The sequence below is a fragment of the Limanda limanda genome, chromosome 11 (assembly GCF_963576545.1).
Source record: "Limanda limanda chromosome 11, fLimLim1.1, whole genome shotgun sequence".
Taxonomy (NCBI): Eukaryota; Metazoa; Chordata; class Actinopteri; order Pleuronectiformes; family Pleuronectidae; genus Limanda; species Limanda limanda.
Window position 1 is genome coordinate 434,268 of NC_083646.1, and position 20,505 is coordinate 454,772.

Consider the following 20,505-nt stretch of genomic DNA (forward strand, 5'->3'; position numbering starts at 1 on the left):
TAAACACACTTACATTCTTCTCAACTTCATGTTCCTATCCTCAGGGACACACAGCAGATTAGACGTAGGGGAGTCTTTCTCTCACAGTGCTTCATGAATCACTCCATTATATTAAATTCTGAGATATCCTCTCTCCTGTGAAATGATCAGTCTTGGAATGCTTTGAGGCCGGAACACTGTGACCTCTGGTTTCACTTTACTTTACATATACTGAGCACACACACTCAGGCAACATGCTTATGACCTCTGGTGGCCACAACAGTGGCGTGCACGTACAATGTCATCATCACGCGACGCCAGGAGGACGACCCAACGAGCTAGGAAGGCAGGACTGCCTTGTGCTCCGACCAATCCCAATCCAAGAAGAACCTCTGTCATGCCCAGTATCGATTTATAAGTTATATGCGCACTTTGTCTGAGCGCCTTTTTTCGTTTCTTGCAGCTTAACTGTGTAGAACTAAAGGCCCATGCATGATTCAATTGCTGGACACTGCATTTTCCTGACCTGTGACCTCTGAATAAACCTGATTAATTTTAACTTGAGACTGACGCCTCCTGCCTTTGATTTCCACCCGCAACAGTGCGCACGGTTTTATAAATCGGGAATTATCTTTTGCGTAAGCCATTTCCGGCTTTTGTACATACGTACACTTTTAGTATGAATCCTACGCACTCTTTTATAAATGAGATGAGTCGCTGTTACCTGCTGACGCTTCAGAGTCTCTCTGCTCAACTTTTATCTCCAGTTAGTTTCCATTGATTCAACACTTATCTGCCGCTGCTTCCGGTCTGGCTGCGCTGACAGAGCGCCCCCTGCTGCACCGGAGGGGCGTTAGTGAACAACACTGATCACATGGTCTCTGCACACTGTCAGTCACGTTTGTATCAAACCACAGATCTGACCAAACGGATCAAATATCAATAATCATGAGAATAATAATCAATGATAAGATCATGGAATTTTACACTGACTATTGTTATTGTTGATGTTTGTCGTGTATTCACCAGAGTAAATGATTTTAGCATGTGTTTAAATATAATGACAGGCCGATATTTATGATGCTTATCTTTGTGGCTCTCAGACATTTCCAGAGAGTCCTCCAGATGTTTATTCAAGTAGGTCTGTCCCTCTTTGCAAAGAGGGACAGACAGGAAAGAGTAAAAGTACTAAAAGTACAGGACAAAAAGGTATTAGAGTAAAGTACTAAAAGTACAGGACCAAAAGGTAGAAGAGTAAAAACAAAAGGAAAGAAAAGTACTAAAGATTAAAGGAATTGAATCAATAAGGCGCAGAATCTGGATAGTCAAGGCCTCAGAGAAGGAGCAGTAGAATGGCCCTGAGAAAACCAAGTTTTAATGGTAGCATAAATTTTATAAGAAAATTAGAGGAAAATGCGGCAGATAGCATGCTCGTGTGACTGGAGCACTTTGGCTGTGAAGATGTGTGTGTGCGTCTGTGTACAGGGGGCCATCCCAGATGTGTGTGTGTGGCAGGAATGGCTCTCTCTCTTTTTCTCTCTCAAACAGTAGTCTGTGTGTGTGTGTGTGTGTGTGAGAAGATTGTGTTCATTACTATGTTCGAGCTATGTGAGACAAAAATGCAGCAGGGGTATGCTGTGTGACTGTGATATAAACAAGTTGTTTTTGGGAGTTTGGAAGATTGTGTTCTTGAGTCGAATCTGCAGTGTTGTTTTATGGATGTGTGTGTGTGTATTTTGTTTCCTTCTGGCCAGAATTGAATCAATATGATTGATTAAACAAATGAGAGGACTATAAAACATGAGCCTCGTAATAACACAATTAACCTCTTTTAAGGGGACTTATGAACTATGAACCTCCCTTATAAGAGGACGTAATAACATGATGAGCCTCATTAGGGCGACTTAATTAAATATAATCACACCTTTCATTCCCTCAACTGATTTCCAACACTCTCTATGTGATGTACTGAAAGAGACCTCTCCTAAGTTCCCCTGAGAGAAAAGCATCTGTTCAGAGAAGGGGGAGTGTAGTAAATCCTCTAAAACTTTAGTGCAGTGACATGAGGAGAGATTTTCAAGGTCTCACCTCTGTAATTTACACCCTTCTGTGAGACACAGGAAAAAGTCACAAGAATTTAAGAAAACAACTCTTTAATGGGGTTTTAGTTTAAGCTAAAAAGGATAATTTGTTTGTTTGTTTCTTTATGTTAAAGCTAGACTGTGCAGACAGTATAAGGAAATAAAATTGCTTGTTTAAATCAGCTAGATTGGATATGGCTGTAGTTCTATAAAAATCTTTTACTTCGTGAACTTTTTTTGTTTTATTTGGTTTTCATTAACTTCAACGATACTTAGTTATGGGTTCACTTTGGGAACAAATTGGGTTTAATTTGACATTTTTGGACTTTAAAATAATGGAAGTTGTTTGCATTGACTAGACAATGCAAATGTGCTGGATTCAAGACTGTTATAAAGCTACATTAAGGGCTGGCATAAAATAAGAATAACATATCTGTTTTTCCTCACTGGGAATGGCACATCTGCGGTGCACAGACAGAGGATCAAACAGTTAAATTGGTTTACGAAAGGACTGTTGAGTTTTTAATACAGCCGTGAATAAATAATAAACTATTGAGAACTGTAAAGATATAAATAGAACAACTTTCCATGGGAGATATTAAGAGAATCTTGGCTAATCTCCTTGGAGTTCATGCTATGGGAGATATTCTACAGAAAGCTGGACTTAATCAATATGTGGGAACTGCTGTGAATGATTCAGAACTGTTTTGTGCAAAAAGAGGTCGAGTGTGTAGAGCGCTGAAAGAGACGTTTCCGACAAATGTACATCCCTACAATATTCTTATTGAACCACTGGGACAGGTAGAAAACCCGAGGGCCTTTGTGTCCAGAGCTCATCAAGTGTGGAGAAATGTCACAGGAAATTACCCTGATTTGAATCAAATGGAGCAGTCAATTTTGCGAGCCAAAATACAGAAGGGGTTGCCCTTAACAGTGAAAAATAGCAATATAGCCCATCAAGTGGTGCTGTATAGGAAGAAGGAACAATACCAAAGAGAACAGGACCAAGAGACACTTAGGAAACTCAATCAAATACAACTGGTGGATGTTAAAGGTAGGTATGTATAAGAACTGCTGAGCTCGGTGTAAATAACTCGCAGGAGTACTTGGAGATTCAGGTAGAAGAGGGGATTTTATTATTCCCACAAAGTAAGGCCGACAAGGCAGAATTATGAAAGTAAATATAAAATAAAACAAAAGAGCGAAAAACAAACACTTCGAAATAAGAAAATAAATAGGCACAGTGGCCAAAATAACACTTAAAATGGAGAGCTCTCAGACTTACGTCCCTATAACAGCAGCTCTCCTAGACTCATGTCTTCCCACTCCCGGCCTCCAGACTCAATGAACAGCCCGGCTTAATTGGGACTAACCACGCCCCTTACAATTGGAACATTCCAATATACCATTAAACACAGGGGTGTCCCAGGTAAGGCCAGCTTCATAGCTTTAATCAGCTTAAACACTAAAAGTCCATATGGCTGGTAGCATAACCGGCAACATATTTACACACAACTGTTTCATGAAGGCATAGCCTACTAATAATACAACAGATTGTATACAGACCCAGACACGTAACACACACAGACAACATTTATACAGATAACACGTGTCAACAGGACAGTTCATTATTGCGGTGACGGTCGCCGCGCGCACCGATACACACGTAAACGGGGCAGTGCTTCTCCCACATCATGCAGGCAAAAGGAGACCTGTAGCAGTGAAACTTGATCTTGTTGGTGTGTGAAGAATATTCGCAGAAGCTTATAGGAGATGCGTTTGGCCTGTCGGAAAACGCTGGATGGTCTGCAAATGCATAGTTATTTCATAGTTTCTTATTACATTAGTGATTTGTTTCCAGGGGGGAAATGGAAAATGTGACTTATAATTTCTCATTTACTTATTTATTTATTATTATTTATTTACTGCTTAAAGACATTTCCTTACACAATTTGCTAAACTTCCTCATTTCAGTGGTATAGGAGTACTATGTATGGTCGCCCGAGGCAGAGGGGCCTTGAGAGAATTTTCCTGTCTAGGTTGTTTGATGGATATTTCAGGAATGATAGCTGACGGGTTTTTCGCTCTCACTCCTAAACACAGTTGCTTTATTATTGGAATTATACACCTGTATGTTTTCGAGACTTTATTTAGTCTCGCAGGGGGTTTTATGTCGTGTATTCACTAGAGTTAATGATTTTAGCATGTGTTTAAATATAATGACAGGCCGATATTTATGATGCTTATCTTCGTGACTCTCAGATATTTCCAGAGAGTCCTTCAGATGTTTATTCAAGTAGGTCTGTCCCTCTTTGGAATGACCTTTGACTTTGAGAATGACCTCTGAGCAGCAAAATGGATGGGGGTAAAGGGAAGGTCCTTGACCATTGCATTTTTATCTTTATGTTCAAAACACCTCCTTATTTGGGCTGATGGCCCTGTTGTGTGATGTCATGTTATCTCTAGGTTTGGGGTCCCACCTCCCACCTATAAAACTTCTTGCCCTGCAGGGAGAAGACAGATTTTCACTATTTGGCCTGGGTGATTTCTGCGAGTTCTAGAGCTCGTCCTGACCTGTACTACTTTTGTGTAATAAACATCATTATACTTGTAAGTACTGGGTCCGCGTTCCATACTTCACCATCAAACTTCGTCATCAAGCATGCCGCATGTTCTGGAATGAACTCAGTCTTCGAGGGGGCAACATGTTTTCTTTGTTCTTGGAAGGCCAAGAAACTCAGTCTACCGGGGGGCAACAGGTCTCATTGTTCTCCCAGGATGCCAAGAGGTGTCAAAAATGCCACCAGAGTCAACTCCAATTGGTCACCCTGGCCCTTGACCTGTGAGGCAATCGGGCCTATATAAGGGGACTTCTGCCCTTCTTCTCACTCTCTTTCTCCAATCCCTCTGAGGGCGGAAGGCTGCTCCAGCTCTCTTTCCATCTAACCACCAAGGACAGCAGGCGCCCAGCCGTCTCTCCTGCATCTCCGAGGGAGGGCCGGGCTGCACACGAGCCAGAAGACTTCACACAACCGGCAGGACGAACTGCTAACTGAACTACAGCAACTTTCTCCCTTTCTGAGGACTGGTAACATACTGGGCTTAATTATTACACTATACTAAGCAAGACTGTTTATTTGATTCTGTGTGGGGTTTATAAGTTTGATACGTGTTGTGTTATTGTAGTTACAAGCTAAATGAAAGTTAATGTGAGTTACGCTCTACACAGACTCCTCTATTATCTATTTAGCATTTTCACAGACACCGCATATCACTTCCTACTTAGCTCCGTCCCCTGACCAAAAGAAAGGGGGGGGATGCTATCTTAGGGGCCATCTTAAAAGCCAACAGGAAGGTGCGACTTTCTTTGTTAACCACCATTTTTAGAGCCCCTCATTCATACACACACACACACACACACACACTCACATGCACATCTTGGTTTAGCTAGTACGTTTTGTTAAGTAATTTGTGTTTTTATACTTTATTATTTTCATAATAAATGTTTTCTTTTAAAAATGTTCTTTCATTAATGTTGCAAGTGAATTTTGCCAACCTCTACACTGTCAAGAACTCTATAAACCTTCACTGTTCATTATATAATCTGTAATAGTAAATATTGAGATTTCTAATTGAACTAGATCTAAATGAGACTGATCTTAATCAATAAATTGGCTATCTTTTCCCTTCTGTGAAGGGTGGTGCCCCGAGAGAACTTTGACAAACTAAAGTTATGATTTAATATTAATATTTTAAATATTAATGTTTTGTATTTTATTTTTGATAACCAAATTTATTGAATGCCTAAAGGCACACCATCTTATGGTATCACTCCTAACCATTATTGCACAACAATATATATGTATATATACATATACATGTACATATATGTATATATATATGTATAATGGCTCCATGAGTTGAGAAAGCCAGCAGACTTTGCCGGACTCTCAGATTGGCGTACAGAGCACGATGAGGCTGCAACCCGGCTGCTCCACATGGGTAAGACAGCAGTCATCATCTATAATTAAAAATCCATAAATCGTTTCACAAAGTCTCCTCCGAGGAGAAAACCATTATGATGGAATTAGTTTGGTTTTAATTAGGCGAAGTCTGGTTTTTCTGGAGAAGGTGGAACAACTGCACCTCGCAGACTGTGATCCATTTGAGTTGAATGAAGTGAATATATATTTGTAGTAAAGACACACAGACAGTTCAGTGTTTTATCAGAAGCATGTGAAAAGAGGAAACAGATGTGAGACACTGAACTTTATTAAAACACCATGAGTTCACAGTGTGAGCAGCAGGAGGCGCTGCAGGAGATACTCTGGATCAACATGTTAGTTCTATTCAGTGAACACTAAGAGCCAGAGGTCACACAGAGGTCATCCTCTCACACCCAGATGTCGGACGTGCAGTCTCCTCCTGGATACCTCAGCTCGTGGGCCAGAACCGGACCGCCGGGTTCTTTACCAAAATCCACCAGGAAGTTCTCGTTTAGGGTCAAACCTCCGCTGACAGAGTTCACATCCATCTGCATCATCACCGAGCCGTCTCTGGACACACACACATACAGAGGTCACAGGTCATGTACTGGATGAGGTCAGAGGTCACGTACTGGATTAGGTCAGAGGTCACTTACTTGATGAGGTCGGGGTAGAAATGTTTGTCCCAGCTGCTGAACAGAGACGTCGTCACGTAAAGTCTGCGACCGTCCAAACTCAACTGCAACATCTGAGGACCTCCAGAGACACGCCTCCCCTGAGAGACAGACAGGTGAGACAAAGAGTTTCTCATTGTGTCTCAGTTCCTCACTCGTTTCCTAACTCCTGTCCTTGTCTGTCTCACCTGGATGATGCGTGGGGGGGGCTGCGGCTGGCCTTCGGGGTCCTCCAGGACCCTGACTGGTCCGTCACTGACAATGCTGCCTCCTAGAAACACCTGGAAAAGACAGACAGGTGAACTGTCTCACTCTGATGTTCGACTGATCACTATCATCACTGGACAAGTGTTGTGACATCACACCTGGCCGACCAATCTGGGGTTCTTCCTGTCTGTGATGTCATACTGTCTGATGTCACCGTGCAGCCAATTACTGAAGTAGAGGAAACGGTCGTCCAATGAGATCAGGATGTCTGTGATCAGACCTGTAAGAACAGACAGGTCAGTCAGACAGGTAACTGGTCAGAAAGACAGATCAGACACACAGGTAACAGGTCAGACAGACAGGTACCAGGCATCTCTGGCAGTTTCCATCCCTCCACCTTCTTGCTGGGAACGTTGATCACTTTCTCTGCAGCCCATTGACCTTCCTGAAGAAACAGAACCAGATTAAATTAGAGATCCAACTGATGAACAAACACTGGAATCTCAGTGGGATGAAGAAACGAGAAGCCTGTGGTACTAACCGGAGTTTTGTAGAATCTGAAGACGTTTGATTGCAGAGCACAACCCACGTAGCCCTCGGTGGCGTCGGGGTCGTGGAGGAATCGGACCTCGAGAGGAATAGCGCCCTCTTCACCCAGATTGAGCGTCTGCAGCTTTCTGTGGGTCGTCCAGTCCCACACGTGGATGGAGCTGCCGTAGTGACCTGAAATACCACGGCTGTGTTACAGGTAGTTTGATGTTTGCACATGAACTGTGGCACTGATGCAAAGTTACCGGAAGATCAGAACCAAGAGTCTGTCTTTTCAGGACGGTAACATCAGGTCGTTAAAGGATTAAACGTCTGGCAGTAAAACGTTGACTCCTCCCGACTCACCTTCCTGGACGTCGGCCGGATTAAAACCATGTTCCAAAGCTTTAGGGGCCCCCCATTCAGTGCTGATCATGACGTTGTGTCGAGGTTGGTACCAGAAGTCGTACCCAAAGGGCGCTGCTTCATTCGGATGCTCCCAATTCCCGACCACCTCAAACGTCTCGCCATCCAGCAGAACAAATCCACCTGAGATGACAACAGCAGATGTAACACTGGAAGTGTCCACTAGAGGCTGCTAGTGGGTTTGGTCGGTCTCTCACCTTTGCCGTTACCGGCCGGATCTCCCATGCAGCTGACCATGATCTGACCGTTACCCAGGCAATGAGACGTGTGAGGATTCGCCAGGTTGCATTTCCAGAACAGATCCACGGGTTCGACCATCTGAACACAAACACATCGACTCAGTGACTTTCATCTTCATCACTCGACGGTGACACCTAGTGGTCGGAGGCATCATGTGTACAGGTTGTCAGTCTGTCTCATTCTTATGAACACGATATCTCAAGAACACTTTTAAAGGGGATTTCTTAAAATCTGGTACAACAGTTCACACTTGGGGGTCAAAGATCACTGTGACCTCACAAACCCCGTTGTGCCTCATGAACATGATATCTGAAGTACAGGAGAGGGAATCCTTTCTAATTTGGCTCAGATGATTTTGAAAAGGATGTCTCAAAATTCTCGGAAGAACGTTTTCTAATTTGGTTCCAATGTTCAATGAGACTCAAGAATGAACCGATGAGAATTCAGTGGTCAAAGGTCAAGGTCGCTGTGACCTCTCACCACGAGGTGTGAACGATCCCGAGCTGCTGCAGGTGCGTGTGTTCTTCAGCGTCTCTGAGGAAACATGTTAATGATCAAACTGTGACTCAGCAGAATCTGACGATAACAAGCCAAAGGTTTGCACAGCTGCAGTCCGACCTCAGCATGAACTTTCTTTATTCCTGAACGTCCAATCACGTGTACAGCTCTGAGTTCACGTGTGAAACATGGAGGAGTCAGTTGGTTCAGACCAGGACTCGGCTGACGACCTCTGACCTCCACAGTATCAAAGTCATATATCTTAAGTCTCCTCTGTGTTCGTGCCGACTGAATAAAAACAGTGTGAACACAAGCATCTTTGTTTAGGATCTTCTCACATGATCATAGATCGGGTAAGAACAGCCCGGTCGCTGAAGCCTCAGTGATTGGCTGAGGTGGTTTGTACCTTGTGCAGCTGAGGCGCTCTGGGATCCGTCCCGACGTCGACCACGTAGATCCTGGAGGAGATGAGCGACGGCAGAATCAGACGGTTCCGGCTCTTGGAGGCGTCTCCGAAGCAGCTGCTGCAGGCGTTCCAGCCGGAGTGATGCAGCTCGTCCCGAAGGTTCGGCATCGGCAGCCGGTGGATCACCTGAAAGGACAGAGGTCAAAGGTCACAGCAGGTTTACAGGTGATTCCATCCTTTGGTTTAACGCAGCAGTGACCGTACCTGACCGTAGGCCGCAGACTTCGGGTCCACGTCCACTGTTGCCAGGTAATCTGGTTTGAGGACCTCAGTGTTCCGGTAGATACACGGAAGGTAGACAATCTGCTCCCGGGGACCTACAACCACACGACACCACAACTGTGAGTGTGTGTCTGAGTGTGTGTGTCTGTATGGCTGTGTGCGAGTGTCTGTTTGTGTCTCACCCTTCATGGCCTCCAGCGGGCTGCGGTATCCTGGTCCACATCCTGAACAGCTCGCTGAGAAAACACAACAACATTTAAAAGACATGAGCATAAGGCAGACATGGGCAAAGTACGATTTTTAATCTTGCCCTCCAAACTTGTCCAAATATTTAAAAAAATAAAATAAAAAAAAATTAAAATTAAAATTAAAATTAAAATTAAAATTAAAATTAAAATTAAAATTAAAATTAAAATTAAAATTAAAATTAAAATTAAAATTGAAATTAAAATTAAAATTAAAGTTAAAATTAAAATTAAAATTAAAAAATAAATAAAAATAATGAATTAATTATTTAATTTATTAATTAAAAACAAAAAAAAAACAATTTAGTAGCACTTAATGGCACTTACTTATAGCACTTTGTAGTTTTGCTTTATTTTTGAAGAAATTGTACTTTCTTGATTCTTGTTGTTCTGGGTTTGAACCCTCGGGGTTGATGCACTTATTGTAAGTCGCTTTGGATAAAAGCGTCAGCTAAATTAAATTTGCCCGGGAGTGTGGTGTATCGGGCTCTTAAGGGCACATGTGCTACCTTCCCTTTTTCCCTTTGCCCTCTGAGCCCTTCTGTAAAATGAGAGGATCAAGGAAACAAAAAGTGGACAATGAGTGAGTCAACAACAAAATACTTTTTCACTGAAGTCCAATCGAAGGCTGGATGCCTGATATGCCGAGAAACTGTTGCAGTTTTCATGGAGTACAACATCAGCCGTCACTTTGCTACGAAGCATGCTAACTACGCTAGCAAGCAGTCAACGCTAGAACGGGCGGCTGCAGCTCAGAGGTTGGCGACTGATTTACAGACTCAGCAGCTTTGCTACTTTGTAAAGGCCAAACTAATCCTTTCATGTAATGATTTTTCCATGTCATTTATATTAGTTCACAAAAACACTCCATCCATCTGTTCCTGGCCCGGCCCCTCTGTCAAAGTTTAGAACCCATTGTGGACCACGAGTCAAGAAGTTTGCCCACCCCTGGCCTAAGGGGTCAGAGGTCACAGAGGTCACAGCCTGATCTCGGCTGGACGACGTCCAATCAGACGCAAGATCAGCAGCTTCTCATTCCCCGACTTCACTTCAGCTTTTATTTATCAGACGATCACACAGCAGGAGGTTTAATAATCTGATACACAACGACATGACAACACTCAACTACACAATACACAGAGGTTTATTAATGATCACACACACACACACACACACACACACACACACACACACTCTCACACACACACACTCCCTCTCTCTCACTCTAGGATTTAAAGGGACAGGACCTGACGACACGTTTATGAAATGATTTGCTCCAGAGAAAAAGTAAATCTGATTTAACATCATTTAAGATTCTTGCTGTGACATTAAAGTGTCAGAGTGAAGTTTGTTAAAGAGCAGTAACACACTGGACTTCCTGTGTGTGAGGACTCACATTGACCTTCTGTTCTCGGTTTTTATCTTTAATCATAAACTAAACAACCAGAACATGATTCCAAACAAAACTCGACCTTCAAACAACCAACATGTCCTCAACACGTACAAATGTCTTCAAAGGATAATTCATTGAAAAATTTAGATTCTTTATCTCGTGGGGGGGGGGGCGGGGGGACCAGAGGACCAGAGGACCAGAGGACCAGAGACCAGAGGACCAGAGGACCAGAGACCAGAGACCAGAGGACCAGAGGACCAGAGGACCAGAGGACCAGAGGACCAGAGGACCAGAGGACCAGAGGACCAGAGACCAGAGACCAGAGACCAGAGGACCAGAGACCAGAGGACCAGAGGACCAGAGGACCAGAGGACCAGAGACCAGAGACCAGAGGACCAGAGGACCAGAGGACCAGAGGACCAGAGACCAGAGACCAGAGACCAGAGGACCAGAGACCAGAGACCAGAGACCAGAGACCAGAGACCAGAGACCAGAGGACCAGAGGACCAGAGGACCAGAGGACCAGAGACCAGAGGTCCAGAGACCAGAGGACCAGAGACCAGAGGACCAGAGGACCAGAGACCAGAGACCAGAGACCAGAGACCAGAGGACCAGAGGACCAGAGGTCCAGAGACCAGAGGTCCAGAGACCAGAGGTCCAGAGGACCAGAGGATCAGAGGACCAGAGACCAGAGGACCAGAGGACCAGAGGACCAGAGGACCAGAGGACCAGAGGACCAGAGACCAGAGACCAGAGGACCAGAGGAACAGAGACCATAGACCAGAGACCAGAGACCAGAGACCAGAGACCAGAGACCAGAGACCAGAGACCAGAGACCAGAGACCAGAGGACCAGAGACCAGAGGACCAGAGACCAGAGACCAGAGACCAGAGGACCAGAGGACCAGAGGACCAGAGGACCAGAGGACCAGAGGACCAGAGGACCAGAGACCAGAGGACCAGAGACCAGAGGACCAGAGGACCAGAGGACCAGAGGACCAGAGACCAGAGACCAGAGACCAGAGGATCAGAGGACCAGAGGACCAGAGGACCAGAGGACCAGAGGACCAGAGGACCAGAGACCAGAGGCCCATAGACCAGAGGACCAGAGGACCAGAGGACCAGAGACCAGAGACCAGAGACCAGAGACCAGAGACCAGAGACCAGAGACCAGAGACCAATGGACCAGAGGACCAGAGACCAGAGGACCAGAGGACCAGAGGACCAGAGACCAGAGACCAGAGACCAGAGGACCAGAGGACCAGAGGACCAGAGGACCAGAGGACCAGAGGACCAGAGGACCAGAGACCAGAGGCCCATAGACCAAAGGACCAGAGACCAGAGACCAGAGACCAGAGACCAGAGACCAGAGACCAGAGACCAGAGACCAGAGACCAGAGACCAGAGGACCAGAGGACCAGAGGACCAGAGACCAGAGACCAGAGACCAGAGACCAGAGACCAGAGACCAGAGGACCAGAGGACCAGAGGACCAGAGGACCAGAGACCAGAGACCAGAGACCAGAGACCAGAGACCAGAGGACCAGAGGACCAGAGGACCAGAGACCAGAGACCAGAGACCAGAGACCAGAGACCAGAGACCAGAGACCAGAGACCAGAGACCAGAGGACCAGAGGACCAGAGGACCAGAGGAGTCTGAACCTCGGGGGTTCTGGACACTTGATGACACCACAGGAGCAGAATGGAGGTTCTGTTTTACTATGTTTGAATAATCAGTTACTTCAACAGCGTTTGATTTTGCTCTAAATCTGTTTATACAAGAAACTCCTTTTTTGTTCAACCCCCCCCCCCCCCCCCCAGTGCTGAGGAGATAATGAAGTTTAATTCTTCAGTGAACTTTCCCTTTAATAACTAACAAATGAGTGAAGTGGTAAAGCTCACCCATGTTGAAGCTGCTGATCCGATGAGGTTGTGAAGGTCTGGAGTCACTCTCTCTCTCTCTCTCTCTCTCTCTCTCTCTCTGTGGAACGCCCGGGAGCGACCCACGTTATATAATCAGCGCCTCAGATGTCAGTGGAACATTAACCCCGATGTGCCCAGGTTCTATTCACAAGGAACCAGTCAGTTGGCTGAAAGGGTTGAGTTTCACTAATGAACAGACTGAGTGTCTGAGAAGCTAAATGCATACTTCTGTGTTTCTTTGAGTGTGTTTCTGTGTGTGTGTGTGTGTGTCTGTGTGTCTGTGTGTGTGTCTGTGTGTGTGTGTGTGTGTGTTTCCCCTGTACTCCAGTCAGTAATGATTGACAGTGTAAGGTTCATTGGTTGTTGAAAATATAAAGACTCTGACCTCAGCCTGTAAGTAAAGATGGACGACATGACGGCTCCCTAAAGTGAACCCAAGTCAACTCTATCGCCCCCTGGTGTCTGGCTGCAGTACAGGTCATAATCCTCCTCCATGTGAGTAGAAAGGACAGGGACCAAACAAAAAAATTAAATGAGACGATAATTAAATGTTTAAAGATGGTTTCTGTCATTTCAGGTCTTTTTTATCACACTGATGTTTAATTTGATCACTTGTAAAAACAGAAGAACGTATATAAAATTTTAAGTGTGTTAATAACCAGTGAATGATCCTAATAGTGGTGTATAAAGTACTTGAAAGCCATACTTGAGTAAAAGTATAGATATCTTATTTGAAAGTGACTCCGGTGAAAGTAAAAGTCACCCGTCAGAAAATGACTTGAGTAAAAGTCTTAGAGTTGCTCATATTAAATGTACTTAAGTATCAAAAGTATCTGGTGTTGAAATGTACTTAAGTATCAAAAGTAAAAGTACAAGTACCAAAATTAAAAATGCTAAGTGCTTTTTATAGTAGATCTATACAGACACAAAGCAACCCAAAATTGTTCAGTTCAGGATTTATTTCAACTGACTGAAAAATGATAACAACACTATATATATAATGTATAATTTTACAAATTTTGAACCCGAGATGCTGAGGTTAAAATAGTATTGGACAAGTGCATCTGAACTTCTAGAGACAACAAAGAATCAACACAACAGAATAAACAAGTGCAGCCGCTGGACGATGAGGTCAGTGGATCCGACCGCGTCCAGTTGTTCATAACATCTGGATTCACTCCTAGATTCATGTCACAACAAGAACTCTTCCTGGAAAATAAGTTTGACAAACTTTATTTCATTTGTTTTGTTCATGGTCATATATTTATTCATGTTTCTGGGTCAGAATATTCACTTTATCGATTATTGGATGCATCAATAACTGACGTTTATAAACTTAACTTATAACAACTGTCACAACCAGCACAGACTCAACCTGTTTCCCAGTGCATACTGGGGAATCTCTGTCAGCCCTTGATTGGCTGACAGGCTGCTATGGAGGCGGAGCTTTATCAATGACTGACTCCAGCAACAAAACCAGATCGGATCAGATCGTCTCTAGAAAGATTTTCACGGTCCGGAGAAACCAAACATGCTCTGATGAGTTCAAATGTCCGTGAGCAAATGTTTACATCAGCTGGAGGAGAAACGTCCAATGTCTCTATACAACGTCAGGACAGGTGTAAGTTCAGCTAATCTACTGAGTGACTTTCAATCAGCCAATCAGGTGTCAGTGTTAGATCCTGTCCGTCTCCCACCTGATCTGAACCCTGGACCAGTTCACCTGAAGTCAGCAGCACACCTGTAGCAGAGGTCCTCCCCAAGAGAGGTGTGTTCCTTTATGTGACAGCCCAGAATCTCACAGTCAGCTGAGGTGGTTTGGCCACGCCCACATGTCCACCACATGTCCACTCGTCTTGGTTTTCAGGCTCCAGTTGGAATAAAGACCATCAGGGACGACTCGGTGTTAACAGTTCTACATCCAGGTCTTTATCCATGTTCATCTTTTGTCTCTCGTGTCGTCGGCCTCTACATCCTCTGTCCTTCTCTTTATCTTCCACTCATCTCCGACTTCCTCTCCTATCACGATCCTGGTCTCTCGTCTCTCCTTATTCACCTCCTTTCTGTCTCCCTCTGTCTCCTTTCCGTCCTCCTCACTATCCTCCTCTATCGTCTTCTGCTTCCTCGTGTCATCTTGGTGACCATGCTCTTTCATCTCAGTCTCCTTGTTCTCTCTCCTGTCCTTTACCTCCCTCTCTATCTCTTCCATCCTCTCCTGTTTCTCCTCTGATGTCTCCAGTCCTCCTCCTTCTGGTTCCTCCGTGGTATCCTCTTCGTCTTCCAGCTCCAGCAGACCAGATGAAGTGGTTTCCTGAGATTCAGGACCCAGAATGGTCTCAGTCAGGGTCTTGAAGAGATTGAGTTGGACCTCCTCTGGCTTTTGACTTGTCATTGTCTCTAGTCCCTCCTCCTCTTTCAGAAGAAGACCATGGACAGGTTCTATTCACAAGGAATCAGTCAGTTGGATGTAATTGAATTTCACTGATGAACAGCCCGAGTGTCTGAGAAGCTAAATGCATACTTCTGTTTCTTTGATCTGTTAGCATGTGTGTCTGTGTGTGTGTGTGTGTGTGTCTGTCTGTCTGTGTGTGTGTGTGTGTTTCTGTCTGTCTGTGTGTGTCTGTCTGTCTGTGTGTGTGTGTCTGTGTGTGTGTTTCCCCTCTACTCCAGTCAGTAATGATTGACAGTGTAAGGTTCATTGGTTGTTGAAAATATAAAGACTCTGACCTCAGCCTGTAAGTAAAGATGGACGACATGACGGCTCCCTAAAGTGAAGCCAAGTCATCTCTATCGCCCCCTGGTGTCTGGCTGCAGTACAGGTCATAATCCTCCTCCATGTGAGTAGAAAGGACAGGGACCAAACCAAAAAATTAAATGAGACGATAATTAAATGTTTAAAGATGGTTTCTGTCATTTCAGGTCTTTTTTATCACACTGATGTTTAATTTGATCACTTGTAAAAACAACAGAAGAACTGTATAAAATCTTAAGTGTGTTAATAACCAGTGAATGATCCTAATAGTGTGAACAAGCTCTAAAGAACCAGAAGTCACAGATCAGGTTCTCTCCCTGTGACACATGTTGTTTGTGTAGATTAATCCACAGGATGACATCATAAGATAATCAGAAACAAATCAGATGACAGAAGAATCTCACTCAGCTGGATTCTGTGATCTGGGTCATGGCTTGGGCAGGACTACATAGATGACACAACACAGTCAACAAGTAGTTCTCACGCACACATTTTCATTGTATCTGCATTAAAAAGCATCTACGCCTGCAGCTGTTTGGGCTTCTTTCCCTCTGCAGAATGCTCATCGCACACGTCTGACTGTCTGAATAAAATCCTCTTAAAAGACTCGAATCTCTTTATTTCTGAAGTCTCACCAGGTCAAATCCACATCTCACTCCGATGTGGATTAAACCGACCAATCAAAGAGTTTAGGTCACCAACTGTCAGAATTTAGCCTCAAGGAGGAAGTTAAAATTCAAGAAAGACTTCTGATTGGATAAAGAATGAGTAAACGTCTGAGTGCATGGTGAGTCATCAAACAGTGGGAGTTTCCTTATAGAAAAAAACAAACAATTGAAATGTAAAGATTGTTGCTTTTATAACAGAGAAATTCAGAGATTCCACCTGGAACATAAATCATTAGAGGGTCTGACAAATCCACGTCTGAGTTTTTTGACTCCGCCCCTGCAGCCGCTGGACGATGAGGTCAGTGGATCCGACCGCGTCCAGTTGTTCATAACATCTGGATTCACTCCTAGATTCATGTCACAACAAGAACTCTTCCTGGAAAATAAGTTTGACAAACTTTATTTAATTTGTTCATGGTCATATATTTATTCATGTTTCTGGGTCTGAATATTCACTTTATCGATTATTGGATGCATCAATAACTGACGTTTATAAACTTAACTTATAACAACTGTCACAACCAGCACAGACTCAACCTGTTTCCCAGTGCATACTGGGGAATCTCTGTCAGCCGTTGATTGGCTGACAGGCTGCTATGGAGGCGGAGCTTTATCAATGACTGACTCCAGCAACAAAACCAGATCGGATCAGATCGTCTCTAGAAAGATTTTCACGGTCCGGAGAAACCAAACATGCTCTGATGAGTTCAAATGTCCGTGAGCAAATGTTTACATCAGCTGGAGGAGAAACGTCCAATGTCTCTATACAACGTCAGGACAGGTGTAAGTTCAGCTAATCTACTGAGTGACTTTCAATCAGCCAATCAGGTGTCAGTGTTAGATCCTGTCCGTCTCCCACCTGATCTGAACCCTGGACCAGTTCACCTGAAGTCAGCAGCACACCTGTAGCAGAGGTCCTCCCCAAGAGAGGTGTGTTCCTTTATGTGACAGCCCAGAATCTCACAGTCAGCTGAGGTGGTTTGGCCACGCCCACATGTCCACCACATGTCCACTCGTCTTGGTTTTCAGGCTCCAGTTGGAATAAAGACCATCAGGGACGACTCGGTGTTAACAGTTCTACATCCAGGTCTTTATCCATGTTCATCTTTTGTCTCTCGTGTCGTCGGCCTCTACATCCTCTGTCCTTCTCTTTATCTTCCACTCATCTCCGACTTCCTCTCCTATCACGATCCTGGTCTCTCGTCTCTCCTTATTCACCTCCTTTCTGTCTCCCTCTGTCTCCTTTCCGTCCTCCTCACTATCCTCCTCTATCGTCTTCTGCTTCCTCGTGTCATCTTGGTGACCATGCTCTTTCATCTCAGTCTCCTTGTTCTCTCTCCTGTCCTTTACCTCCCTCTCTATCTCTTCCATCCTCTCCTGTTTCTCCTCTGATGTCTCCAGTCCTCCTCCTTCTGGTTCCTCCGTGGTATCCTCTTCGTCTTCCAGCTCCAGCAGACCAGATGAAGTGGTTTCCTGAGATTCAGGACCCAGAATGGTCTCAGTCAGGGTCTTGAAGAGATTGAGTTGGACCTCCTCTGGCTTTTGACTTGTCATTGTCTCTAGTCCCTCCTCCTCTTTCAGAAGAAGACCATGGACAGGTTCTATTCACAAGGAATCAGTCAGTTGGATGTAATTGAATTTCACTGATGAACAGCCCGAGTGTCTGAGAAGCTAAATGCATACTTCTGTTTCTTTGATCTGTTAGCATGTGTGTCTGTGTGTGTGTGTGTGTGTGTCTGTCTGTCTGTGTGTGTGTGTGTGTTTCTGTCTGTCTGTGTGTGTCTGTCTGTCTGTGTGTGTGTGTCTGTGTGTGTGTTTCCCCTCTACTCCAGTCAGTAATGATTGACAGTGTAAGGTTCATTGGTTGTTGAAAATATAAAGACTCTGACCTCAGCCTGTAAGTAAAGATGGACGACATGACGGCTCCCTAAAGTGAAGCCAAGTCATCTCTATCGCCCCCTGGTGTCTGGCTGCAGTACAGGTCATAATCCTCCTCCATGTGAGTAGAAAGGACAGGGACCAAACCAAAAAATTAAATGAGACGATAATTAAATGTTTAAAGATGGTTTCTGTCATTTCAGGTCTTTTTTATCACACTGATGTTTAATTTGATCACTTGTAAAAACAACAGAAGAACTGTATAAAATCTTAAGTGTGTTAATAACCAGTGAATGATCCTAATAGTGTGAACAAGCTCTAAAGAACCAGAAGTCACAGATCAGGTTCTCTCCCTGTGACACATGTTGTTTGTGTAGATTAATCCACAGGATGACATCATAAGATAATCAGAAACAAATCAGATGACAGAAGAATCTCACTCAGCTGGATTCTGTGATCTGGGTCATGGCTTGGGCAGGACTACATAGATGACACAACACAGTCAACAAGTAGTTCTCACGCACACATTTTCATTGTATCTGCATTAAAAAGCATCTACGCCTGCAGCTGTTTGGGCTTCTTTCCCTCTGCAGAATGCTCATCGCACACGTCTGACTGTCTGAATAAAATCCTCTTAAAAGACTCGAATCTCTTTATTTCTGAAGTCTCACCAGGTCAAATCCACATCTCACTCCGATGTGGATTAAACCGACCAATCAAAGAGTTTAGGTCACCAACTGTCAGAATTTAGCCTCAAGGAGGAAGTTAAAATTCAAGAAAGACTTCTGATTGGATAAAGAATGAGTAAACGTCTGAGTGCATGGTGAGTCATCAAACAGTGGGAGTTTCCTTATAGAAAAAAACAAACAATTGAAATGTAAAGATTGTTGCTTTTATAACAGAGAAATTCAGAGATTCCACCTGGAACATAAATCATTAGAGGGTCTGACAAATCCACGTCTGAGTTTTTTGACTCCGCCCCTGCAGCCGCTGGACGATGAGGTCAGTGGATCCGACCGCGTCCAGTTGTTCATAACATCTGGATTCACTCCTAGATTCATGTCACAACAAGAACTCTTCCTGGAAAATAAGTTTGACAAACTTTATTTAATTTGTTCATGGTCATATATTTATTCATGTTTCTGGGTCTGAATATTCACTTTATCGATTATTGGATGCATCAATAACTGACGTTTATAAACTTAACTTATAACAACTGTCACAACCAGCACAGACTCGACCTGTTTCCCAGTGCATACTGGGGAATCTCTGTCAGCCGTTGATTGGCTGACAGGCTGCTATGGAGGCGGAGCTTTATCAATGACTGACTCCAGCAACAAAACCAGATCGGATCAGATCGTCTCTAGAAAGATTTTCACGGTCCGGAGAAACCAAACATGCTCTGATGAGTTCAAATGTCCGTGAGCAAATGTTTACATCAGCTGGAGGAGAAACGTCCAATGTCTCTATACAACGTCAGGACAGGTGTAAGTTCAGCTAATCTACTGAGTGACTTTCAATCAGCCAATCAGGTGTCAGTGTTAGATCCTGTCCGTCTCCCACCTGATCTGAACCCTGGACCAGTTCACCTGAAGTCAGCAGCACACCTGTAGCAGAGGTCCTCCCCAAGAGAGGTGTGTTCCTTTATGTGACAGCCCAGAATCTCACAGGCAGCTGAGGTGGTTTGGCCACGCCCACATGTCCACCACATGTCCACTCGTCTTGGTTTTCAGGCTCCAGTTGGAATAAAGACCATCAGGGACGACTCGGTGTTAACAGTTCTACATCCAGGTCTTTATCCATGTTCATCTTTTGTCTCTCGTGTCGTCGGCCTCTACATCCTCTGTCCTTCTCTTTATCTTCCACTCATCTCCGACTTCCTCTCCTATCACGATCCTGGTCTCTCGTCTCTCCTTATTCACCTCCTTTCTGTCTCCCTCTGTCTCCTTTCCGTCCTCCTCACTATCCTCCTCTATCGTCTTCTGCTTCCTCGTGTCATCTTGGTGACCATGCTCTTTCATCTCAGTCTCCTTGTTCTCTCTCCTGTCCTTTACCTCCCTCTCTATCTCTTCCATCCTCTCCTGTTTCTCCTCTGATGTCTCCAGTCCTCCTCCTTCTGGTTCCTCCGTGGTATCCTCTTCGTCTTCCAGCTCCAGCAGACCAGATGAAGTGGTTTCCTGAGATTCAGGACCCAGAATGGTCTCAGTCAGGGTCTTGAAGAGATTGAGTTGGACCTCCTCTGGCTTTTGACTTGTCATTGTCTCTAGTCCCTCCTCCTCTTCCAGAAGAAGACCATGGACAGGTTCTATTCACAAGGAATCAGTCAGTTGGATGTAATTGA

At 44.4% G+C, this 20,505-nt stretch overlaps 1 protein-coding gene across 1 annotated transcript; it reads right to left on the bottom strand.

Annotated features, from left to right (window-relative positions):
• Positions 1-6,316: 6,316 nt before the first annotated feature.
• Positions 6,317-13,117, bottom strand: LOC133013927 (methanethiol oxidase-like). The gene is made up of 12 exons (XM_061081008.1): positions 12,846-13,117; positions 9,490-9,543; positions 9,290-9,402; positions 9,026-9,211; positions 8,079-8,199; positions 7,822-8,004; positions 7,469-7,650; positions 7,294-7,372; positions 7,086-7,207; positions 6,909-7,001; positions 6,703-6,821; positions 6,317-6,616 (listed from the first exon to the last, which is right to left on the bottom strand). The coding sequence occupies exons 1-12, from the start codon at positions 12,847-12,849 to the stop codon at positions 6,454-6,456; spliced, it is 1,419 nt and encodes a 472-aa protein (XP_060936991.1). The 5' UTR covers positions 12,850-13,117; the 3' UTR covers positions 6,317-6,453.
• Positions 13,118-20,505: the final 7,388 nt, after the last annotated feature.